Genomic DNA, 26,501 nt, shown 5'->3' on the forward strand with positions numbered 1-26,501 from the left:
ATACAACAGAACCTTTGGAAGATGACAAGTGGATTGACTGAATCCTGATGGCCAACGTCCTCTGTAAGTCCTGCAGCACATCCTGGCCCGTGCCCTCGCCATTTTTGTCATATAGGAGCTGCTTGAAGGCTTCATTTTCGATAAGGACCATCATGTTTTTGAGAAAGTAGCCTTCGCAATATGCTGACAGCTCTGTGACTCCAAGAAACTGTGGAGAGGAAGCACGAGATGGTTATGTTTCTGAAAGCACCTGTTTTCATCTATATTCTGGTGAATACCTATTAAGGTAGCTTGACCGCGACAGTGGCCCTGATTCTGCGTCCTTTATTGTATTCACCCCAGTGGACATGACCTTGTAGCTCCTCCCATCGGAGGGCTGAGTTCATTTCTCCACGCCTTGGCCTTGTGAGTTGCTCTGGCTAAGAGGATGTAGCTGTGTGAGAGGTGCCAGTTTGGAGCTGGCTTGAAGTGTCTGTCTGTGCTTCTGCAAGCCCTCTCCCTGCCTGCAGACACAGTTCTAATCTCTTTACATGATGCATGCATGCTAAGTTGCTTCAGTTGTGTCCGATTCTCTGCAACCCTATGGGCCACACCCCTCCAGGCTCCCTGTCCATGGGATTCTCCAGGCAAGAATACTGGAGTGGGTTGCCATGCCCTCCTCCAGGGGATCTTTCTGACCCAGGGATCAAACTCGCATCTCTTACATCTCCTGTATTGGTGGGCAGGTTCTTTTCCAGTAGCGCCACCTGGGAAGCCCCCATAGAAGCTGCTAAATATCTTACCATGCAGAGGACAGACCCCTCGGCAGACAATTACGTAGCTCACATTATCAATAGTGCTAATGCTGAGAAACTGATGGAGAGACATAGTTCCTGACAGACTAAACCAATACAGCAGGGCTGACATCAACCTGCCTCATGTTACAACCCCAAGCAGAAGACTTGGCAGACGGCAGACACCGTACGGATTTGCTGAATGTGTGAATGAGCAGTTCACTCTCACAGTTACAGTACCAGCAGCAAATATGTATTGAGAGCATCGTGCTTAGACACTTTATGTGCATCATCTCATTTAATCTTCAAATTTCCTTGAGGCAGGTACTGTTACCACCTCTGACTTATAGATGAGGAAACTGAGACAAGAGAGTAGCTGACAAAAATTCAGACAACATGTCAAAGGCAGAACCAGGAGGTGAACCCTGTAACTTAAGTCTTGAAGGCTGTGTGTTTAACCATTAGGATGCACTGCCTCTAGCCTGATACCATTAAATCTCGGAAACGTGCTTGCTAGAGGAATTCATATTTGAGATGAAGAAACAAATGTGGGTATGAGGGCTGTCTGTCTGTCTTCAGGCCTTTTCTTTGGTTTTCAAAGCTTGCAAGTCTCTCTCTTGCCATGAGCTGCATGCTCAGAAGTTAGTTATGTGCTCCCTGAGATGATATCCTGCTGCTTTATTTAGATGCTGAATTATCTAAATTATCTGAATGTGGAATTCCTTGTTCTGAACTCCCTGATATTCTGTCCATTAAGCCACAGATGCATTTCCAGCTGCTTGCTGTGGATGGTGGAATGATAATGAGGCAGTGCCAACAGGGCAATGGAGGAATGAGTGGGAGACTTGGATTCAAATCAAGGCTCCCCCATTCTGAATTTGTACCAAAGCTGCTTTATTTGGCCTTTGGCTTTAGGTTCCTTATTTTCAAACTGGAAATTATGTCCTCGCATCATGGACCTGTTGGGGGTACTGAGTGGAACGTAACTGATGGTGGGACTCTGTCATCTGCACACTTAGGGAAGGCAGGATAGCAAGGGCACTGAGGGAGGGGGCTCTGAAATTTACTCCAGACTGTACCATTCCAGCCATCTGCTGCTGGGTGAGCTATTGAACCTCTGTGTCCCAGTATTCCTATCTCTAAAATGGGGGCAAATAATAATACCCACCTAATAAGCTGTTGCTGGCCTTAGGTGAGGTGATACATGGCACATTCGGAACAGTGGCTGTTTGCAGTCAGCATCAGCACTCACTCAATATTAGCTGTCATGCTAAATGTACACTATTTATAATTATTACTCTCATCTCACTCATTTATATCCAGGGTCCCACGTGGACAAAGTAGTGGCTAGGTTAGGATAAGGGGAATTGGCTGTATCTACAGAACCTAGTTCAGCTAACTGGCCCATAGTAGGACCAAGCTTGTAACCTTGAACTCACTGACCCCATGTGATAATTCAGTGAGCCAATGACCTGTCTTCATAAAAATCATATGCAACTTTGGGCAGGTCAAATCACTTCTCTGGGCCTCAGTTTCCCAAACCACAAAATGTGGGGGCTTGGACTAGTGAGTACCATGCTCTTGAGTATTTAAGACGTGGACATACCAGCTTATTCTGTGAGAGGCTTAGGGAGCTTATTGAGGTTTATCAAGTGAGTAGGTTTGTTATTACCCAAATGTTACACAGATGCATAGTATCCTGGAGCTGGAAGAGTTCTTGCTGCTGCTGCTGCTAAGTCGCTTCAGTTGTGTCCGATTCTGTGCAACCCCATAGACGGCAGCCCACCAGGCTCCTCCATCCCTGGGATTCTCCAGGCAAGAATACTGGAGTGGGTTGCCATTTAGGAATGTTTTAATTCTTTCAAGATGAATCCAGTTTTTTGAGTTACAGAGAAAAGGCCTCATTGTACATGTGGGGAAACTGAGGCTCAGAGTTGCCTATCTCTGATTCTGGGGACACAGAGAGTCTCCTTCTCTTACCACTCCTAGCTACTTGCTTTGTATAGGAGCGTTTCTTATTGTAAGCTAGTGTAATTAGAGAATAATAAGTACTTTCATGAGAAGAGTTGACTCATTGGAAAAGACTCTGATGCTGGGAGGGACTGGGGGCAAGAGGAGAAGGGGACGACAGAGGATGAGATGGCTGGATGGCATAACTGACTTGATGGACGTGAGTCTCAGTGAACTCCGGGAGTTGGTGATGGACAGGGAGGCCTGGCGTGCTGTGATTCACAGGGTTGCAAAGAGTCAGACACGACTGAGCGACTGAACTGATCTGATCTAAGTTTATACATGGTGATATTTACTGAATGGTGACTATACATCATATGCTTGCCTACTTTTACATATCTAATTACAGACAGAACTGGGACTGGAACTCTCACCATCTAGACCAACAGTTGACAAACTACAGGCCTCAGTGCCAAATGTGGCCCACTATCTGGTTTTATAAATAAAGTTTTATCAGGACACAGCCACACCCATTCATTTGTATATTGTCTCTGGCTGATTTTGCGCTACAAAGGCAGAGCTGAGGAGGATCAAAGTGACCACATGGCCTCTGTGAATATATTTACCTGGATCGTCACAGAAGAATTTTGCTGACTCCTGTCCTAGACAAAATTTTTTCAAGTGCAGAGACCATGTCTTACCAGATGTGTATTACACATCTGAATACACACATTCAAATATGTATACAATTCCTGGTAAATAGTGGGCACTCAATAAATACTAGGGAACAAATCCCTTGGTTTCCAAACCCATGTTCTTCTCATCACAGTGCCCCATTGAGTTTACTGCCTTAGCTTAGATTCAATTTGATGAACAGGCTTGTTCTTTTTCTCAAGCTGAAAGACACCCTGCAAGAGCCATCAGAGGCTCCAGAGCCTCTTCTTCATGACTGAATAGTTTGGGACAGCTTTGCTAGGAAAACAAAGATGATGAAGCCATGCATTTATGGGCTGGACTTCTCTTCTCAATAAAACTCCACAGATGTCGCCAATGGTTATGTGCACAACAGAAGTAATGCTGCCAAGAACTTGCTGATATTTGAAACATGGTTGTTAGTACCTAAATGCCTGTATTTCTGAGGGTTCCAAACCAAGTGTTGGTTTCTTTCTTTTCTGGCTCTTTTACTAAACTAGCCTCAGTCTGCAGCACAATCTGCCAGTAACAGAATCCACATGGCAGGTGACTGTCAATGCTGCAGGATCCACAGCACAGGGGAAGCAGCGCATAGAGGGGGCACGGGGTCATGAAGGGCAGGTGTTGACCTTGGAAATGTCCCAGGATGAGGCTGAGAGGGTAGGCAGAAGCTGGCGTCTGCAAAAGGCCAAGCTCTGGCTGCAGAGGCACATACATGAAAGAGGCAGTTCTTTGCCATAGGTGCTGTAAGCCTGTAGCACAAACGTATTCCCAGTCCGGGCTCACGTTGCGTTGGCTGTGTTATTAAATAGCAAGAGAGCTACAGAAGCTGCCTGCCAAGGAGGCTGAAGTGATTAAAATGGGGCTGTGGCGTGCAGGCCTTGCTGCATTCCCAAGGACACAGGCCACAGCAAAGCCACTGTGGATGTGGGGTTCACAGGGCAATTTGGGCATCCATGGCCAGGGGACGGGGCAGAGGAAGGTGAAACTAATCAGGCCCTCTTCCTGGGTAGAGAGTTTTCTCTGGATGCTTTTTCTGCAAAGTAACCAGTTTAAGATAAAAAATTTTTTTTGTTGTGTCCCAGGAAACCAGGTTTTGGTAAAAGCCTCATTTAACCAAAACACCCACTGCTAGTGGGGAGCAAGTAGCCTCCCTGTATCTGTTGATTTACTAATGACCAATCAGAAAATCTTTTGAGTATCAAGAATTATCACAAATATTTCAAACATGTATTAGGCCAGACTGTAAACACAAGGAAGAACCTGTGCTCTGAAGTGAGGTTTACCCTTCTAGGCATATACACCCAAAGAACCGAAAGCAGAGACTGTAATGGATATTTGCACACCCCTGTTCACAGCAGCATTATTCACAGTAGCCAAGAGGTGGAAGCAACCCAAGTGTACACGGATGAATGCATGATATACGGTATATACATACAATGGAATATATTCAGCCTTAAAAAGAAATTAAATTCTGACACATGCTACATCATGGATGAACCTTAAAGACATTGTGCTAAATGAAAGAAGCCAGCCACAAAATAAGCCAAATAAATACTGTATGATTCCACTTAATATGAGGTACCCAGAGCAGTAGAACTCAGAGAGACAGAGGGTAGGATGATGGCTGCCAGGGGCCATGGAGGAGGGGGGAATGGGGAGCTTGTATTTAATGGGTATAGAGTTTCAGTTTAGGAAGATGAAAAGTACTGGAGATGGATATTGATGATGGTTGTACAACAATGTGAATGTACTTAATGCCGCTGAGTTAGACACTTAGAAATGGTAAGTTTCATGGTAAACGGTAAGTTTCACATTGCATATATTTTACCACAGCGGAAAAAAAATCTCAGTCACAGTCGTGTGACCTTAAGCAAGTTACTTCACCTCTCTGAGCCTCTGCTTCCTTATTACAACATGGATTAATGAAAGGATTGTGGTGAGCATTAAAAAAGGTAATGCAACAAGGCTCTAAGCACAGGGGCTGTACATGAAAAGGGCTTAGAGAATGTTGACTTAAGACAAAATAATATCTCAACCATGACTTGTTTTTTTTTTTAACAACAAGCAGAATAACTGTTATTCACATCAGTGGTTCCTCTACAGACTGTGGATGTGGGAGGCATATGTGCTGAGCTCCAGTTCTATCAAAGAGGCATGCTTTGTTTTAAATGAACTCCTAATTCATCTCATTGTTTCTTTCTAGCAGATGCTAATCCCCCTGTCCTGAGCACATGAACCAAAATGAAGTGGCACCTGGCCACATGATTTTAATCTCCACTTGTGAAATAAATTGGATGAAATTGGTGGTTCACTGATTTTACTCCAAAAACTGGAGTGAGGACTGGTCTTAGGGCTGAAATCACAACTGTCGCCCTAGGAGCCTGCTTAAAATATAGATTCCTGGATTCCCCAGCAGAGATCTGGGATGAAAGGCCAAACAGAGATTCCAAATGTCTCCCCGGGTGTTGGGTCCACCTGAGTAGGAGGACTCCTTGGACTTCTTTAGCATTGACAACCTGTTCTCAACCTTGGCACATCTGAGAGTCACCCAGGAAGTTATGAAAAAAAATATCTCTTTTTCCCAGGTTCCACCCCCAGAGACTGATGAATTGGTCTGTGAGAGGTCCCAGACATGGGGATTTTAAGTGAGTGCCCAGCTGATTCTTCGATGCAGCTAGTGTTGGGAACCTCAGTTCCAGAATAATGGTTCTCCCCCATGAACAACCCCAGAATCACCTGGAGGGCTTGCGAAGCTGCACACGACCAGGCCTCACCCCCCAGTTTCTGACTCAGTAGGTCTGAGTGGGGCCTCTAATGTGCATTTCTGACAAGCTCCCGGATGATGCTGGTGCTGCTGGATTGAAGACCGCTTGGAGAACCACTGTTTCAGAACTTTGCTGCTTAAGTGTGTGGCCTGTGGACTAGACCAGGTGCAGAGGCTTCACCTGAGAGCTTATAAGAAATGCAGAACCAGGGCCCAGCCTGGGCCTGCTGAAGCAGAGCCTGCAATGTGATTCATGCACACGCTGGAATTTGAGGATGTCTATGCTTTTAAAACTTCTGGCTTTCTGCTCCATTGTATTCTGGAGGGGCGTAAGAAGGGAAAGACATCTCTCTTAGAGCAGGAAGCAGACCTTAGGAAGAACGAGGTCAGCTCGGCCTGAATGCACAGACCCAGCATCCACCCTCTGCCCAGACTCAGAGCATCTGCAGAGAAAGCCTCTCCCACAAAAGTGCATGGGGCATGCTTGAACAACGAGAATGGGATTGATTACCTTGGCATGGTTGTAAATATCCACACAGTTGTCGGTATTGATGCTTTTTGCACAGATAATCTCACAGTGTCGCTGCAAAGCCTCCAGCTGGAAAAATTTAGCGGCAGACAGGAGCTAAAAAGCATAAAAAGAGCCTGTTAGAGGTTGGGAGGTGGAAGGAAAGCAAAGACTGTGGTGAGAAAACCCTTCATCTCCTACAGTGGAACCCAAGGTGCAGGCACTGAGAATAAAGGGTTGATACATCACTTTAAGGCACAAAGGTTACACAGGCGGCCTAGGACCCGGCAACAGAACTCGACTGTGGGGGCAGATGGCAGAGGGAAGGCGTGGGGTCGAAGTGAATCAGATTTGCATCTATTGCAGCAGAAGTCAATCAAAGATGCTTAAAATTGTTACGTCCAGAAATAAGGGTCAACGTTTTTATTTGTGTGTGTGCTCAGTTGAGTCAGACTCTTTGTGACCCCACGGATGTAGCCCACCAGGCTCCTCTGTCCATGGAATTTTCTAGGCAAGAATACTGGAGCCAGTTACCATTTCCTCTTCTAGGGGATCCTCCTGACCCAGGGATCCAATCTGTGTTTCTTGTACCTCCTGCATTGGCAGGCAGATTCATCACCACTGAGCCACCTGGGAAGCCTGAATGCTCTTAGTTAGCAGGATGGATATCGAGGTGACTCACTTCCTCTGTTCATTCAGGTCTCAACACAGATATCACCTCAGGTCTCCTCGCTCCATCACTGTCTGTCTCCCTTAACCTGTCTTAGTCTTCTTCGCAGCCCTTCTCACACCAGACATGATGTCATGCCCATCACCTTCCCCAGAGACCGGGAGGGCAGGGATCTCTGCCCCTCTGCATCACAGTCATATCCCAGCCCTGAGCACGGTACCTGGCCTCGGAAGATGCTGAACAGAGGAAGGGGAAGAAAAGGACTGAAGCAAGAATTCAAAGGGATTGCCTTTGGGGAAAAGACTGAGGGATGGAAGGGAGATGGCTGGATGAGGGGCTTTTTAAATATTACAAAGTTCTTCTGTATTATTTACATGATTGAAATGTATGTTCATTATTCTAATTTGAAAATAGCTTTTTAAAAGGTTTATAAAAGAGTCTGAGTCCTCAGAGTGCAGTCTAAGTTCTGAGGCTATGATTTGTCAGAGGAGTGGTTCAGAGGGACAAGAGAGGAACTTCGGGGGGTGGGGGAGTGACCACGGAAGTTTCACAGAATAAGAACAAAGGGATAAAGGGCTCCACAGTGAACACACAGCCCCTGTGGTAAGCATCTTACAAACAGAAACTCTTAAGATCTTCAAAACCCAGTGGGGTAGATATCGTCGACCCCATTCTGTAAGTATGAAAGCTGAGGATGAGAGAGGTTAAATTACTGGTCCAAGATCACAGAAGGGGCAGAGCCTAGATTTGAAGCCAGTCTGGCCCAGAGTCCATGTGTGAACCACCATGAGGGGTCACTTCTTGAACGACTCCTCATGTTTTAACATCTCTCATCAGGCCCCCTGGACTTCTGGCACCTGAATGGGGTCCTGGCTCTTTCTCTCAGGACTAGCAGAGTCATTTTGGCTTCTGGTTTAAAGCTACCCTGGTGGCTCAGCTGGTAAAGAATCCACCTGCAATGCAGGAGACCTGGGTTCAATCCCTGGGTTGGGAAGATCCCTTGGAGAGGGGAATGGCTACCCACTCCAGTATTCTGGCCTGGAAAATTCCACGGACTGTATAGTTCATGGGGTCGCAAAGAGTTGGACATGAGCGACTTTCACTCACTTAAAGCTACCACCTTTGACACAAGAGTCCCACTCCTAGGAAGGAGCAGGGGAAATCTTGGCTTTGGACAGATGGGAGCAGAAACAAGGCCCGAGGAGCAAGGAGGGGGAGAACACAGAGTTACAAGAGGTGGACAGGAGATGGGGAGAGCCAGGGAGCTGCTGAGTGAAGCCGGGAGAGCTTGCAATTGCCTCTTAGCTTCTGCCTCAATGGACACGCTGAGATTTGAGGAAAGCTTTCAGATGAAATGTTTTTCCTACAAATGACAAGGGAGAAATCGTCAAGGATAGTTTCTGATGATGCTATTTGAGCCCCAGCTGTGCCTGGAACTAGAGGTAGCCTCAGACTCTTCAGTAAATTTCCTTTCCTCCACCCCCAGGGCCAGATAAAATTAGGCTTCACTCAGCTGCTATTGAAAGAGATCGGACTAGCACATCCAGCACCCCAGCCTTCCAGGGATGGGCTCTAGGGAGAAGTCCTTGAGAGATCTAAGGGAGGCAGGCAGGACCCCCAAGCCTGCATCCAAATGAAAACCAGACACAGGCTGCCCCCAGACACCACCCATGTAAGCCACCCACTCAGGACCACGGCAGGCTGCTCACCTCCATTATCTCGTTGTTTTTAATGAGAAGCGACTCTGGGCCACCGTAGTAGAGATACTGCATAACCAGCTGGAAAACAGAACATGGTGAGCAAAGAGCCCATGGCACACAGACACGGTCATCTTACAGCCACCCAGTCGAAGCCTCAGAGTGGCTCTGAGTCCCTGCGTGGCATCCCTTCACAGGGGTGGCCATTCCCCCTGGATTGCTGCCTTTCAGGAAGAAGTTCCATTCACAAGTTTTATAGGCCGGATATGTTTTCTTACACCATGCTGTAAATCTGTTGCCCTGTGGTTCACCCTCAGGGCCAAATTAAACAATTCTAAGCTCTGCTCCCCAGGACAGTTTTCCCCCATCTATGGGTGACAATCATGGGTTGTCTTTTCACCCCCACCCTCACTGAGCTGCCCAGAACTGCAGCACACGTGGCATGACTTAAAGACCCTGAACCAGCCGCAGTTCTCCTGGGAACATGACCCGGTTTGACCGGAAACCTCTGGTTTCAGCTTCAGAGGGTGACTCTGGGCCACCACAAGACCACCTTCTCCTTATTATAGCTGGATAAGGGCCAAGATGAAGTCATTAAGGGTCCAGGGTCTCAGTGTTTTATTGATGGTGTGAACTGTCCAAGCCAGGCTTCATACACATGACTGGATGGTGTGTAAAGTCCCAGAGCTTTGGAAAGTGGTGTCTCTTGGGCAGAATGAAGCCCAAGGCTGCGATAGTATTGGCCGTCACCACCTCCCATGAAGCTAGTGTTAAAACTTTAGGTGGTGTGTACCCTTCCCACTGGCCACAGTCTCCACATTCTCTAGTGTTTTTTGCCTGCCTAGCTGACACACTGACCTCAGCTGCCTGACCCGAAGCTGCTGTGCTGGAAAAGCCTGCAGACTGTTTACATCCCATCCCTGGGCCTCTGGACAATGAGGTGACTGGACTGGGTTGCCCTCTGTGGTCCCTTTCGGCTCTGACGGTCAGTGACCAATTCAGGACAGTGGTTAAGAGCAAGGTCCTGGAGTTGAACTGCTTCGGTTTCTGACTTGGCTCTGCCACTTAAAAGCTGTGAGAGGTGAATTAAGTTAGGCCCTCTATGCCTCAGTTTCATCATCTGTAAAGTGGGGATAATATTACCCACCTCATGGGGTTGTGATGAAAATTAAATGAGTTAATACATGTAACAGGCCTAATAGGGACCTGGCAGATACATGGCAAGAACTCAGTAAATGTTAGCTTTTTAATTTTCTCTGAGGGTGAAAAATCTTTTTCTAGTATGAATGACCTTCCATTTTCTTTCTCAGGTCATTCAACATCGTTTGTGACTGATCTTAATCTACATTTTGCAAGTGGGTTTAAAGTAATCGCTTCTAATGTAACTCAATGACAAAAAACAAATAACCCAACCAAAAACTGGGCAGACAACCTAAATCAACATTTCTTCAAAGAAAACATACGCATGGTCAATAGGCATATGAAAAGATGCTCAGCATGGCCAATTATTAGATAAATGCAAATCAAAACTATAACAAAGTTGTACCTCACACAGGCCAGAATGGCCATGATTAAAAAATCTACAAATAATAAATGCTGGAAAGGGTGTGGAGGAAAGGGAATGCCACCACACTGCTGGTGGAAATGTAAATGGGTGCAGCCACTGAGGAAAAGAGCATGGAGGCTCCTTAAAAAAACCTAAAAATAGTCTTGCTACGTGATCCAGCAATCCCAAATCCTGGGCATGTATCCAGACAAAACTGCAATTTGAAATGATACATGCACCCCAATGCTCACAGCAGCACTATTTACAATGGCTAAGACATGAAAACAACCTAAATGTCCACTGACAGATGAATGGATACAGAAGATGTGTGTGTGTACCTATATCTATCTATGAATACATATATATATATACACACAATGGAATATTAGTCATAAAAAAAGACTGAAATGATGCCATTTGCAGCAACATGGATAGACCCAGAGATCATCATTCTAAGTGAAGTAAATCAGAAGGAAAAAGACCATATGATATCACCGATATGTGGAATCTAAAAATGTTTTGATTTAAAGTACAGAGTTCGGACTTTTCTGGTGGTACAGTGGTTAAAAACCCGCCTGCCAATGCAGGGGACCAGGTTTGATCCCTGGTCCAGGAAGATTCCACATGTCCTGGAGCAACTAAGCCTGTGAACCACAACTATGAGCCCACGTGATGCAGCTACTGAAGTCCACATGCCTAGAGCCTGTGCTCTGCAACGAGAGGAGCCCCTGCAACGAGAAGCCGGCGCACCACACTAGAAAGTGGCCCCTGCTCGTCTCAGCTAGAGAAAGCCTGTGCACAGCAGTGAAGACCCAGTGCAACAAAAATCAAAGCACCCAGTTCAGTGGTTTTTAGTGTATTCAAAATGTACAACCACCACCACAAGCTAATTTTACTTTATTTTGGCCACATCACTTGGCATGCAGAATCTTAGTTCCCATGCCAGGGATCCAACCTGTGCCCCCTGCAGTGGCAGTGTGATCTTAACCACTGGACTGCCAGGGACGTCCCACCACAATCTAATTTTAGAACATTTTCAACTCCCCCCTGGAGAAACCTCGTGCCCATTAGCAGTCTCACCCATTTCCTCCTTGGGTCAGTCATGACATCTACTATGATTTGCCTGTTCTGGACATTTCATATACATGAAATTGTACAACATGTGCTCTTTTGCATCTAGTTTTGTTCACTTGGTGTGGTATTTTCAAGGTCACACATATCACACTCCTTCACTTCTTTTTTACTGCTCAACAACATCCCATTGTATGGATGTCCTACAGTTTGTATATCCATTCATCAATTGATGGACATGTGGGTTGTTTCTGTTTTTTCACTGTTGCTAAAATGAATGCTGTTGCTTTGGATCGATTTACTTTTTCAGATCTCCCCTGCCACTCCTCCCTCCTCTCCTTCTAATCTCAACTGTTGTTGTTCAGTCACTAAGCTGTGTCCGACTCTTTGCAAGCCCATGGAGTGAAGCACTCCAGGCTTCCCTGACCTTCACTATCTTCCACAGTTTTCTTAAACTCATGTCCATTGATGCCATCCAACCATCTCATCCTCTGTTGCCCTCTTCTTCTCCTGCCCTCTATCTTTCCCAGCATCAGGGTCTTTTCCAATGAGTCGGCTCTTTGCATCAGGTGGCCAAAGGATTGGAGCTTCAGCTTGAGTAGCAGTCCTTCCAGTGAGTATTCAGGGTTGATTTCCTTTAGGATTGACTGCTTTGGTTTCCCGCTCCCAACCACTTGCCTTTATCAGAACCTAGTACCGTCTTTTTCACTCTGCTTTTGCCCACTCTCTTCCCTCTGCTTGGATGCCCTTCCCTTCTTCTCCACCTGTTGATCTCTGGCCCCTCTTTCAGGATCTGACTCAGTAGTCACCTCTGCGAAGCTTCCGCAGATCTGCTTAGATCTCTTAGCTGCCTCCCACCCCGTGCTGGGCGGCACACTGCCCACAACTGCAGCGTTATTTCCCGCTGGGGTCTGAGGGCACAGAGTGGGTCTTACCCACCTCTGCATCCCTAGTGCCTGCCAGCGGCAAGGACACTTCAACCAGAAACACAATTCCTCCCCTTCCTCTTTTGTATCTGAGTCTCCCACTGGCCAACTGCCTGTGGCAGAGTGGGGCTTTAGTGTTGATGATTGAGGCTTTGTGAAATGATAACATAACACTGTTTACTCTTCCCCTGGACCCAGACAGGTCATAAACATCTAATCTTTGGCAAATGTTGAGACACTGGCTTTATTAAAATCCATTTATTCCCCAAGGACCTCTCTTTTATAAAGGCCAAATCAATAATAGTGATGGTAAGAGCCATAAAAATAACTGTCCTGAAAACAGGGTCTCTCCAGTTACAAAGCACTTCTCCAGCATGCTATCTCATTTCCTCAAGGTTGCGTTGTTGACTGGAAATGTTGCTTTCAGGAGCAGGCATGGAGCCCCATTAACCATGGGGCTAATGGAATTAAATTGGGCTGTGCTGTGGCACCTTCAGACTCAGCCAGCACGAGCCTTTTCTGCAAGGGAGTGAAACGGACCCTGATTAGGCCAAAGGGTCTGTTTATGGAGTTGTTTTTCTTGGCAGCTGCCAACCTGCATGAAGCAGGATGTAAATCTCGTCTACAGCCTGGTGGAGGCCCTGCTCCCGGGTGCAGCCTCAGTTGCAAGGGGCTCTTGCCCGCGTGTGATGTTAAACAGTCTTGCAGGGAGGAAACTCAAAGCCATCTCATTTACTAAAATTCTTCTGTTCAGCATGGAAGGGAAGTGAGCTGGCCCCTGGGAGCCTCCTTCTGGGTCAGATTCAGCCTGACTTGGCCTATTTTGAGCCACGAATGAGGCTTTTCTTCTTTTATGGGGAAGGGGCAGGCACGTGGAGAATTCCCCAGGGTCTGCTCAATCTTCTCTGCCAATTACAGTAACTCAAGGCTAACGTGGCTGGGAAGCTTTCCCTAGCCAAAAGTAAATACAGGCGTTCGATTCCTCTGGGGCTGTGCCTTCCTGTGTAGGTCTCTCATTCAACTAGCCCCCACAGCAAACATTTATTGAGTGCCTACCACAAGTCAGGTTCTGATGACAAGAACCCCTCCAATTAGTCCTAGGCTTGATGGCATAAGTGCCCTTCCATGAGCACTTGGAAAGCTGGGGAGGGGGGTGCACGGCTTTCAGCATTGGGCTCATGCTCCAAACACTAATGGGCCTTTCCTTGGGGCTGGGTGATTTTTAGGGAGGACCCAAGGCCCCATAGCAGGGAGACAGTTAAGAGATCAGGTCTGGAAGTCAGCCAGGCCTGGGTCTGAAGTTCAGCTTGGCCACTTCCTCTACCTGTTTGTCCAGGGGGAGAAGAGCCACCTGGAGAGGGAGCTGGGAGGCCTGAACTGAATTAGATGACACGGGGCATGGTTCTCAGAGTGGGTCCCTGGACCAGCAGCATCAGCATCACCTATGTTCTCATAAGAAATATGAATTTTCGGGCCCCATCCCAGGCCTATAGAATCAGGAACTCTGGGGGTGGGGCCCAGGAATCTGCATTTTAGCAAGTTTTGTGGCTTAACGGCAACTCTATTCACCCCCACTGCTTCCCCTGGAGATTCTGATGCTTCCTAAAATTCGAGAAACACTGTAACTTAGAGCACTGGTTCTCCACCTTGGCTGCACATGACTCTGGATGATGGCATAGGGTGGAGACTTAAAAATGCTGATGCCTGAGCTGCAGCCCAGATCCTGAATGACAGCCTGGACACTGGGAATCGTCAAAGCTCCTCAAATGATTCCACTGCACAGCTGAGCCTGAGCACTGCTGCTTTTGAGCCCTGCACATAGCTGCTGCACAAGAAACAGAGCTTCTATTATTATTGTTTCTCTTTGTGTTCAAACTGTGGTGCTGGAGAAGGAGAGTCCCTTGGACTGCAACGAAATCAAACCAGTCAATCCTAAAGGAAATCAATCCTTAATCTTTATCAGAAGGATTGATTCTGAAGCTGAAGCTCCAATACTTTGGCCACCTAATGCGAAGAGCCAACTCACTAGAAAAGACCCTGATGCTGGGAAAGATTGAGAGCAGGAGGAGAAGGGAGCAACAGAGAATGAGATAGTTGGAGGGCATCACCGACTCAATGAACATGAGCTTTAGCAAACTCTGGGAGATAGTGAAGGACAGGGAAGCCTGGCGTGCTGCAGTCTATGGGGTCACAGAGTTGGACACGACTTAGTGACTGAATAGCAACAACAAAGACCAGACTGGGTTCAAATAATGGCTCTGTCATTGACTGGCACCAAGGTCTCTGGACCTCAGTTTCCCTACCTCTAAAAGTGGCAAGATTTATCCAGATAACTACATGCAAGCAAAGGCCAGTGCCTCATTCATAGTTGGAGTTAAAAATGGGGAAAATGAGGTTCAGGGAAGAGAATGTCTTGCCCATGCTTATTCTATAAGGATTCTTTATTTTGAAGTTTCAACATAACCAAAGGAATGCATCTCTAATGGTGGAAATATAGGCACCTGAACGGGATTTAGGGCTTACTGTGAGGGCATGGTGGATTCCTGGTAGCACTCTGAATTACAGGATCTGGGGGACCAAGGTTAGTAAATGGAGGGAAGAACCATCATCTGGCCACTGGCATTTGGCATCTACTATGTTGAACTGTGGTGTTGGAGAAGACTCTTGAGAGTCCCTTGGACTGCAAGGAGATCCAACCAGTCCATTCTGAAGGAGATTAGCCCTGGGATTTCTGTGGAAGGAATGATGCTAAGGCTGAAACTCCAGTACTTTGGCCACCTCATGAGAAGAGTTGACTCATTGGAAAAGACTCTGATGCTGGGAGGGATTGGGGGCAGGAGGAGAAGGGGACGACAGAGGATGAGATGGCTGGATGGCATCACTGACTCGATGGACGTGAGTCTGAGTGAACTCCGGGAGTTGGTGATGGACAGGGAGGCCAGGCGGGCTGCAATTCATGGGGTCACAAAGAGTCGGACACGACTGAGCGACTGATCTGATCTGATCTGATGTGGTTCCAATGTATCTTTTCAGTGTCCAGTCTACCTTAAGACACAGCCGAATGGACTATAATCACTTTCCCTCTAACACACACCAGGACTTCCCACTTTTGTGCCTTTGTTTGTGCTCTTTCTCCCTCTGGAATACCCTTTCCCTCCTATTCACCAGATAAGGAAACTGAGGCTCAGAAAAGCTGGGTAGTTTTTTCAAGGTCACATGAAGGATAATGATTTTAAACAGGGGGATGCTGCTGTTTAAACCCAGGGGTGTAGCATTTAGATCCTGAAATGCAGCTCTGTCCTTCACAGCCCAGACCAGGACCTCTGCCCCGAGACCCTGGCCAGCCCTGACACCTGCTTATCTCTGTGTGGTCTCCTCAACCCTCCTGGAATGTGAGTCTCCCAAGGGCCAGGCTGTGTCTTCCCCACTTCTTCCCAGGGCTTTCCTTCTGGAACTGAACTGGAGGAATCAGGTCGTGATCAGAATGCTATAAACTCCATCCCCAGGTCACCCACATTGGCCTACTAGCCCTGGCTATAGGAGGACAGCAGAGAGGAGCTGCAGTCTCCCCTGCAGGCTCCTTGATGATGTAAGCAGCCCACCAGCCTTCACATCCCTGATGAGATGCAGAACTCCAGAAATAGGGCTGTGAGGCTAGCTAGGGGTGTGAATTTCTATTAGCTGTGAGATGTCACTGAGGGGCTGGATTTATGAATCAGGCACGAAATCCAGGAGCATATGGCTTCACAGGTGTATTCTACCGAACAAAGAAGAACATACACCGGCCCTTCTCAAACTCTTCCAAAAGACTGAAGAGGAAGGACCACTCCCAAAGATCTTCTATGAAGCCACCATCACCCTGATACCAAAACCAGACAAAGACACCACCATACACACAAAACAATCGCCAATGAATCAGACATGAAGGATGGAGGAAAAGGAAGAATGTTGCTGTGCTCCCTTCAAAGGTGCCCGATAAACCAAACAGTATCGCTGTCAATCAAACAGAGATATGGCCATGTCATCTGGCCTCTGACAAGCCTTCCTTCCTATTTACATTAGGTTCAGGCCTATTAACCAGAACCTATTAATATTAACTATTAACCTATTGATATCAACTATTAATGTTAACATGACACTGGATTCCCTAAAGTCCACTGGTTCCTGATCACACTGGGCTCAATCATCTTTGGGGACTTCATACCTCCTGTTCCCTGCCTGCAGTGTTCTAACTGGCCCCATCCCCCTTTTAAATTTATGTATTTGGCTGCACTGGGTCTTGGTTGCAGCATGTGGGATCTTCAATCTTCATTTCAGCACGCAGGATCTTTAGTTGTAGCATGTGAGATTTTTTTAGTCACGGCGTGTAAACTCTTCATTGCATTATGTGGGATCTAGTTCCCTAACCAGGGATTGAACCCAAGCCCTCTGCATTGGAAACTCAAGAGTCTTAGCCACTAGACCACCAATGAAGTCCGTCTAACTCCCTTTCTTAAGCCCCAAGCCTCCCCACAGTTCACCAGGTTCTCTTCAGCTGCAATATTTCAGCTGGCACCCCATTAGGGGCCTTCCCCAGTCTCCCTGGTTTGAGTTGTCACAGCACATTGGTTCTCTGACGCTCACTCCAACTTTACATTGTAACTGACTAATTACTCAGAGTTATCCATTCTAGATTGTGAGGCCCCCGGAGGAGAATGTCCTTTATCCTTGTGTCTCCAGGCCCCAGCACAGTGTTGGGCACAGAGCAGGTGCTCAATTAACGCTGTGGGCTTGCATGGATGGTAAGAGGGATGGGCAGTGTGAAGACAAGGGCCAGAAGTGCAGGAGCTAAAGACAGTGCAGTGGCTGATCCACAGGTGGAGGCTCGGAGGGACCCACTGGCGCCCCGCGCCCACAGGCAGACTCCCGGGCCACAGCAGGGTCTCACCTGGAAGATGGGGTACTTCACGTAGCCGATCTCTATGCAGGTGCTGTCGTTCGTTGGTTTGCTGGAGAGGAGGGCTTTGAACCTGAGCAAGAATATAAAAAGGGAGATAAGAAGACTCACAGAGACATCCACAGCTTGCAAGACTCAGCTCTCTGACGATAGAAACATGTAATATATCCCCCCAACTCGGAAATACGATGACATATCCATAGATTGTCTAATATAATGTCCACTGATATGATATCATAATCAAATTTGAAGTTAAAATGCTAAGTTAAAAACAGTTCGATGCACGATACTGGATGCTTGGGGCTGGTGCACTGGGATGACCCAGAGGGATGGTATGGGGAGGGAGGAGGGAGCAGGGTTCAGGACGGGGAACACATGTATACCTGTGGCGGATTCATTTTGATATATGGCAAAACCAATACAATATTGTAAAGTTAAAAAATAAAATAAAATTAAAAACAAAAACAAAACAGCATCTGCTGCTACTGCTGCTGCTGCTACGTCGCTTTAGTCGTGTCCGACTCTGTGCGACCCCATAGACGGCAGCCCACCAGGCTTCCCGTCCCTGGGATTCTCCAGGCAAGAACACCGGAGTGGGTCTAGAACTGTTAAATGACTTCTCAAGCAGGTGATTTGAAAAGAACAAATGCCTTTTAAAATGCTGTCCAGGGGAAGGGTATGGGGAGGGAGGAGGGAGGAGGGTTCAGGATGGGGAACACAGGTATACCTGTGGCGGATTCATTTTGATATTTGGCAAAACTAATACAATATTGTAAAGTTTAAAAATAAAATAAAAGTAAAAAAATAAAATAAAAAAACAAAACAAAACAAAAATGCTGTCCAGGGAATTCCAGCTAGTGGTCCAGTGGTTAGGACTCAGAGCTTCCACTGCAGGGGACCCAGGTTTGATCCCCAGCGGGTAACCAGGATTCCTCCCGTGAGGCCAAAAGAATAAATGAAGTAAGAAACAGAAAACCCCTTCCACCCTGCAGGCCCTCACAAAGGCTGCCTCCTTCCTGGAGTCCTTCCTGCCTCAAATTTCAAGCTCCTCAGGTGCCCATGGAGCTCTCCAACTCACTCCTTCCTCCTCCCACACAACCTTTGTTCCAAGAGGGGAGGGACTGCTGCTGACTCTAGCCTCTGCTGCATCCTCAGAGCCTGAGCCAGGCTGGCCCTGATGCATGGTGGGTATTTAACATCATAGGCATCAACATCTGTTGATTACCCATCTCCCTAAATGAATACCTTCTGTTGAGAGTTTTAGATGCATTTTCCTGCCACTGGCTAAACTAGGTTCCTCGTGGGTAGAGACCCAGTCAGTGGATCACATTGATACTCCATTTATTTACTTATTTGGCTGCATCGGGTCTTAGTTGCAGCATGTGGGATTTTCACTGCATCATGCGGGATCTTTCAAAATGGCACATAAACTCTCTCATAGTGGCGCTTATGCCCAGTGGCTGCAGTGTGGGCTCGTTGCCCCATAGCATGTAAGATCTTAGTGCCCTGACTAGGGATTGAACCCTCGTCCCCTGCAGTGCAGGGGATTCTAGCAACTGAACCACCAGGCAAGTCTCCCATACTCAGTACATTTAGAAATAAGCTAAGACGTGTCTCTTTTTATAAATTAAACTTTAAATTTGAAATACTTTCAGATTTATAGAAGAGTTGCAAACATAGCACAGAAAGTTCCAGTGTGCCCTTCACCAGTTTGCCCCAATGTTATCATCCGACATAGTCATGGTGCCTTGTTAAAACTAAGAAGTTATCATTGGTACAAGCTATAGTTCATGGGGTCGCAAAGAGTCGGACACAACTGAGCAAATGACCACACACACACAGAGTATTGATATAGCTCTTCCATGATGTCACAACAGAACCATGCAAAGGATAGTGTATTTTTCTTCCCTGTCCTTCACTATCTCCTGGAGTTTGCAGGGATGATGTTTTATTGTTGTCAACTCCAGGGTTCAGGAAAAGTAAGATTCAGGACCTGTGTATTTTGAGCGCCTTATGCCAAAGTTCCCTGATACTTGGAGAGCAGGCATTGCAAGGCTGCAGTGTGAGTTTTCAGGTTGCGTGAGGACACCTGGCTGAGGAAGCTACAATCCAATCCATTCTCCACTCATGAAGCTCTGTGCTCAGTATGTGCTCCATCTGCCCAGAGGAACAGTATCTTGTCTAAGCCACACAAAGACTGCTGATTATGCTAGAGACTGCCTGTATTCTTCTTCCAAATTGTGGTTAAAAAACACATAACATAAAATTTACTGTCTTAACCAGTTTTGAGTGTTTACTAATATTTACATGGAGTATATTCACATCATTGTGTGATCGATCTCCAAGACTTACCCTGTCCTCAAAAAACAACTCCTACTCCCCCTCCCCTAGCCCCAGTTCCCAGCCTACTGTTTACTGTCTCTATGAACTTGACCTTCCCTGGTAGCTCAGCTGGTAAAGAATCCGCCTGCAATGCGGAAGACCTATGTTCGATCCTTGGATTGGGAAGATCCCTTGGAGAAGGGAACAGCTACCCACTCCAGTATTCTGGCTTGGAGAAAAGAGTTGGACACAACTGAGCCGCTTTCACGTTCATGAACTTGATTATTGATGGTTCATATAAAAGGAATCATATAGTATAATGTCTTTTTATGACAGGCATATTTCACTTCATATAATGTCCCCATTCATATTGTGACATGTGTCGGAACTGGCTTCATTTTTAAGGCTGAATAATGTATGTATATGTGTGTGTGTGCTGTTGCTTCAGTCGTGTTTGACTCTTTGCAATCCCACGGACTGTAGCCCGCCAGGCTCCTCTGTCCATGGGATTCTCCAGGCAAGGATACTGGAGTTGGTTGCCATGACCTCCTCCAGGGGATCTTCCCGACCCAGGGATTGAACCTGCATCTCTTATGTCTCTTGCATTGGCAGGCAGGTTCTTTACTACTAGCACTACCTGGGAAGCCCAAGGTATGTATATACTACATTTTAAAATCTAGTCCTCCATGGATGGACTCCTGGGTGGCTTCTTCCTTTTGTCTTTGTGAATCATGCTGCCTGAACAAGGTATACAAATGCCCTATAGTCTTGGAACCTTGATTTTGAGAAGAAAATCTGCCCGTTCAGTGATGACACCACCCAAACTGAATTTTAGAGAATAGTAATAACCACCCTTATAATTCAGTGCTTTCAAAACTGATGATACATACCTTGGAGATGCTGTAAATAACAGCACTTTGTGAGCATAAAATGGTCTTCCTTCTACCAGAAAGGTGACATCTGACATTTCTTTATTGTTCAGGAAATGAGGATCTGGAACAGGAAAGGGAGAGAGGGTAGCTTTAGAGGAGAGAAGGATTATGTTTGGATTCCTCTTTGGGAAAAGCGCCCGTAAGAGCTGACAGGGAGGCCATGGTGATAAAATACTCGCTGGAGAGACCGTGACCAAACAGGAAACAGGATCAGTTACAGGAACGTGCAATTAACTGGAATTCAATATTTCACAGGGACTCTTCACAGCTTACTTGTGATTAAAAGTAGCATTTCCCCTTAGAAGATTCACCCCCAGCCACAGTTCAGATGACTGTCAGCTGCAGAGGGTGACCATCTACCCACCTGGCCTCTAAGGAGGCCACCCACCCCACCTCACTCCTCCTTCTCCAGCTCAGCTCCCTCCTTTCCTGATGGAAGTGGTTCCTGCCTGCTTGCTGCTATGTTTCAGGTGATTCGAAATCCAAGCCTTCTCTCAGGATCAGAGGCAAATGAGCCAGGCTCCTGCCCGCATCTCCAAGAAAAAAGAAGCTGTGTAACTAGTTGTACAGCGAGTACTCTAGTACTCACTGAACGTTCACGATGTGCCAGGCACCATGCAAGCTGGCACCTGCAGCCCTGGGAGAGAGGGACCACTGTCAGGCGAACGACAGGGACATGATGCCAGGAGTCACAGTGACTTGGTCAAGCGAGTGGCTGGTGGAGAAGCCAGGATGTGAACGTGGACATTCTGACTCCAGGGCCTGCATTGCTAAGCACTGGAATCCTCCGATTTGCCTGGCATCTTAGCCATTTCTCCTGGGGCTACAAAAGGCGCCAGTCCGTCCTTAGCTCAGCACTTTGGTCTCTCTGGGAAAATCCACCAACTGGCCCATGCGTCTCTACCCCTACCAGACTCCACCATGCTCCGTTTCTAAGTCAGACCCCTGGTCTGGCCCCTTTCACAGACCCTGCTGTAACTCAGAACCAGAATTTGCCTTTTTGGCTGATTCTCCTCCTGGTTGATTCACCCTAGGTGGTGGTCCTGGGTATCCTCCACTCATATATCTCTGTCAGGACCTATAGCCTCTTGACCTCTTCCCAATAAAAAAGATTTAATCTAAAACATATTAAAAAAGGCACAAAAATGTCAAATCATCTGTAATTATACTCTTAAAAATTTTTTTATTAAAAAATGCAACAAAACCCAAACTTCTAAAACTTTTCAGGTAAAGGGAAGAGATTGGAGGAGGAAATGGCAACCCACTCCAGTATACTTGCCCAGGAAGTCCCATGAACAGAGGAGCCTGACAGAGGGTCCACGGGGTCAGAAAAGAGTTGGACATGGCTTAGCGACTAAACAACAACAAAGAGAAGAAAGGCCACAGAGGAAGGCCAGAGAGCTGACTAACACTCGCCTCTCCACTTGCTTTAAAGACTGTTAGCAGGTCGGAGTGACATTCTCCCTCTTCTCAGCAACCCACCTCCCCTGCTCGGACTCTCACTCCCACTGTCCACCTTCAACTAGCTCCCACTTCCGCTTCCCAAACTGCTGACATCTCCTACCTTTAGCTCTTTTTACCATTCTCCCCCAGAATTCACTGGGAGGGCAGAGGACAACACACTATAAAAAAAATCAGGCATGGGCTCTCCAGTTAGCCACAGTCCCCACCACTCCCTGTTGTAACACAGCAAACCCATTTCATTCATTTACATGACCTTCCTGGCCTTTTGGAGATGCCACTTCGGGACTTTTGTCACTACTCACTCTTCTCTTTCCTTATAAGCAGGTCCCTAAGGAACAACTATTTGGCCACCTGTAGTTATCTGAGCTTGGAATGTTATACTGAAGATGCAAAACACTATATGCTTTGTGTTCCACTTATTAATTATTATATTATGTCCTTTTGCTTTCATCTGTGAGCTTTGAACTTCTCAGGCCTGCCTTCTTTCTCTTGGTGCTAATAACCTTTGGAATTCCAATGCTTGGCCTGAAAACCAGGCCCTTTTAATTGCTAGTGAAAGAAATCTCAGCAAATTCAGGAGGAAAAAAAAATGTTCTCTCCTCTCCTATAGCTACAGGAGAGCAGATTTTATGCTGTGTCACTGAAACAGCCCTTGCAAATGTTCGCTCTAACAGGGGTGTCTTGTAAAGCACCAGATGTCAGAAATTATTGCTATGCCCTAGCAGTGTAACCTTCACTCTCTGAAGTCTGTAAATTTGATGGATCTTTATGATTTGTTACCCTGGTAATATTTTAATTAACACCTGCTTTCTACAAGGTAGAACTACTTGCAGTTTTAGTACATTTTGGATTGCCTACATGCTTAAAACATTCAGAAAACTACGATCATGGCATCCGGTCCCATCACTTTATGGGAAATAGATGGGGAAACAATGGAAACAGTGCCAGATTTTATTTTTTTGGGCTCCAAAATCATTGCAGATGGTGACTGACTGAAGCCATGAAATTAAAAGATGCTTGTTCCTTGGAAGAAAAGCTATGACCAACCTAGACAGCATATTAAAAAGCAGACAATACTTTGCTGACCAGGGTCCATCTAGTCAAAGCTATGTTTTTTCCAGTAGTCATTTATGGATGTGAGAGTTGGACTACAAAGAAAGCTGAGCACCAAAGAATAGATGCTTTTGAACTGGGATGTTGGAGAAGACTCTTGAGAGTCCCTTGGACTGCAAGGAGACCAAATCAGTCAATCCTAAAGGAAATCAGTCCTGAATATTCATTGGAAGGACTGATGAAGCTGAAGCTCCAATATGTTGGCCACCTGATGCAAAGAATTGACTCATTGGAAAAGACCCTGATGCTTGGAAAGATTGAAGGCAGGAGGAGAAAGGGATGACAGAGGATGAGATGGTTGGATGGCATCACCGACTCAAAGGACATGAGTCTGAGGAGGCTCTGGGAATTGGTGATGGATAGGGAAGCCTGGCGTGCTGCAGTCCATTTGGTCGCAAAGAGTCAGACACAACTGAGCTACTGAACTGACTGACATGAATGGGCATAAAGAAAACCAGGCAATCTTTGACTCAGCTGCTAAGTTTTCTACTTTAGCAAAAATTTGTGCCATTTAAATTAATAGGTTATTTGTGACAGGAACAAACATACTTAAAAGCATTTCCATGAATTAAGCCTTTTCACTAATTTAAACTAGGTCACCTATTTCAAAAGTAGGGGCTTTGCTAAAGGATAGCATTTTTCAGCTGCTTCCATTTCTCCAGAGTTTCCTGGTCTTTATAGGAAAAGGAAACAGGAAGTAGGAAAGTCCCCAACCTTAATGGGAAGGGGAGTCCTTTATCTGTAATATTTTATCAGTCCCCAGGCAGTGAGAGACAAGCCTTTGCAAAAGAAGATTCGTGGTTCAGGCTTAAAGGCAGTCAGATATTTGCCTTTCCCCCTGGTTGATTCACCAGTTTGCCAGCAGCCCCAGGATCTGAATGAAACTGGTGCCTGATGGAAAGGTTTCTTCTGGAAAATCCCAGAGGCCAACTGGAGAAAGATGGGATTGTGGCTTTGGTGGGGGACTGGGTTCATGCTCCAGCTCCACCTGAACTGATGCTGAAGCCTATGCAGAGCCTCCCTGTCTTCTTCAGCTGTAACCCAGATAATACTGCCTGTCCTACCTGTCTCCTGGGTAGCCCAGGGATTGTTTGAGAGAGGGTAGGGAGGAGCTTGGCTAGGGCGAGCTCAAAGCAAGTGTCCAAAAAGGGTGATGAGTGATTACAGTTAACCTGATGGGAGTTCAGGGCATCCTGTCTCCTCAGTTCAGCGCCATTCCCCTCGTGTGTGTGTGTGTGTGTGATGTGTTTGTCTAGAGGGTGACGCTTGCTCATCTCTCCTTCCAGTTCCTTGCAGGACTTCCATTAGCAGCATCCTACCGGCCTGTCACTGTACCCTGCTCGTTCCATCTCAAGGAAGAGGAACTTCTTAGAGGAGAGGATGGGTGGGAGTGGCTATGCAGATCTCAGCCTTCTCTGGACTCTACCTGGCTACTGGAAGGGTGTGGGCAATCATGACTGTCGGTGATGTGCAGAAGAAAGATGCTCAGTGGAGGGATGAGGTACTGGTGAGTCCTCTTGTCCATATCCCCAACATATGGTCTCCAAACAGTTTAATCATGTAACAAAGGTGATACCCCGATCTCCACCTGCCTCACTCCTGTGTCTGCCCTGTTTGCCCTCCAACATGTCCAGTCTCTTCTTTGGCTGCGTTTGCTTCCTTCCTGTCCTCAAATCAAAAAGCAACAGTTCAGGGCTGGACCCAGGAAGCCCCCACTCACCCAGGCGTGAGGTCTGCTTCCGTTTGATCTCTGTGAGCTTGGGGATGGGGTAGGGCCCGTAGCAGTGAGTGAAGATGACACACAGCTGCTGGCTGATCACTTCATTCTGTGGAAAGGAAAGAACAGCTCACATTGATGGGGGCTGTGTGAGACCTCATCCAAGCCCCTGTGTAAGAATGGGCCCCGTGCCCCCGCCGTGGGCCAGAGGAGCCCACAGACTGACTGCAGGTTCTGAGAGAAATTCCCTGGACATCACACCTTTGCTTTGCTCAATAGGCCCTGGGTTTGCTTGTTCAGTCTGTCCACCATTTCTAGCAGGTTTATGGTGGAAGTTTAATTTGTAATGAAATCTTTTCTTGCTCCAATCATTTTTTAAAAATTGGAATATAATTGCTTTACAACGTTATGTTAGTTTCTGATGTACAACAAAGTGAATCAGCTATATGTATACATATATTCCCTCCCTCTTGGGCCTCCATCCCATCCCCTTCCCAATCCCAACGCTCTAGGTCATCACAGAGCACTCAGCTGAGCTTCCTGTGCTTTATAGCTCTCCATTTTACACATGGAGGTGTATGTATGTCAGTCTCAATCTCCCAGTTTATCCCACCCTCCTCATCGCCCCACTGGGTCCACATGTCCATTCTCCATGTCTGCATCTCTATTCTGGCCTTGGAAATAGATTCATCTGTACCATTTTTCTAGATTCCACCTATATCCGTTAATATACAATATTTGTTTTTCTCTGACTTTACTCTGTATGACAGATTCTGGATCCACCCATATCTCTAAAAATGACCTTATTTCATTCCTTTTAGTGGCTGGGTAATATTCCATTGTGTATATATACCACATCTTCTTTAACCATTCATCTGTCATTGGACAACAGTCCCACTACTGGTATCAGTTCAGTTCAGTCGCTTAGTCGTGTCTGACTCTTTGCAACCCCATGAATCACAGCATGCCAGGCCTCCCTGTCCATCACCAACTCCCAGAGCTCACCCAAACCCATGTCCATCAAGTCGGTGATGCCATCCAGCCATCTCATCCTCTGTTGTCCCCTTCTCCTGCCCCCAAGCCCTCCCAGCATCAGAGTCTTTTCTAATGAGTCAACTCTTTGCATGAGGTGGCCAAAGTATTGGAGTTTCAGCTTTAGCATCATTCCTTCCAATGAACACCCAGCACTGATCTCCTTTAGGATGGACTGGTTGGATCTCTTTGCAGTCCAAGGGACTCTCAAGAGTCTTCTCCAACACCACAGTTCAAAAGCATCAATTCTTTGGCACTCAGCTTTCTTCACAGTCCAACTCTCACATCCATACATGACCACTGGAAAAACCATAGCCTTGACTAGACAGACCTTTGTTGGCAAAGTAATGTTTCTGCTTTTGAATATGCTATCTAGGTTGGTCA

General features: G+C 46.6%; 1 protein-coding gene across 1 annotated transcript in view; it reads right to left on the bottom strand.

Moving 5' to 3' along the window:
* The window catches only part of BTBD11 (BTB (POZ) domain containing 11), a 330,664-nt gene that overhangs the window by 402 nt on the left and 303,761 nt on the right, over nt 1–26,501 (bottom strand). The window contains exons 13-18 of the mRNA XM_010853458.1: nt 25,089–25,194; nt 20,750–20,852; nt 17,529–17,610; nt 9,071–9,139; nt 6,695–6,808; nt 5–208 (exon numbers count right to left, since the gene is read on the bottom strand). Coding sequence (XP_010851760.1) covers nt 5–208; nt 6,695–6,808; nt 9,071–9,139; nt 17,529–17,610; nt 20,750–20,852; nt 25,089–25,194 — 678 coding nt within the window. The remainder of the gene's footprint in view (nt 1–4; nt 209–6,694; nt 6,809–9,070; nt 9,140–17,528; nt 17,611–20,749; nt 20,853–25,088; nt 25,195–26,501) is intronic.

This window comes from Bison bison, unplaced genomic scaffold (assembly GCF_000754665.1).
Source record: "Bison bison bison isolate TAMUID 2011002044 unplaced genomic scaffold, Bison_UMD1.0 scf7180017864327, whole genome shotgun sequence".
Lineage (NCBI taxonomy): Eukaryota > Metazoa > Chordata > Mammalia > Artiodactyla > Bovidae > Bison > Bison bison.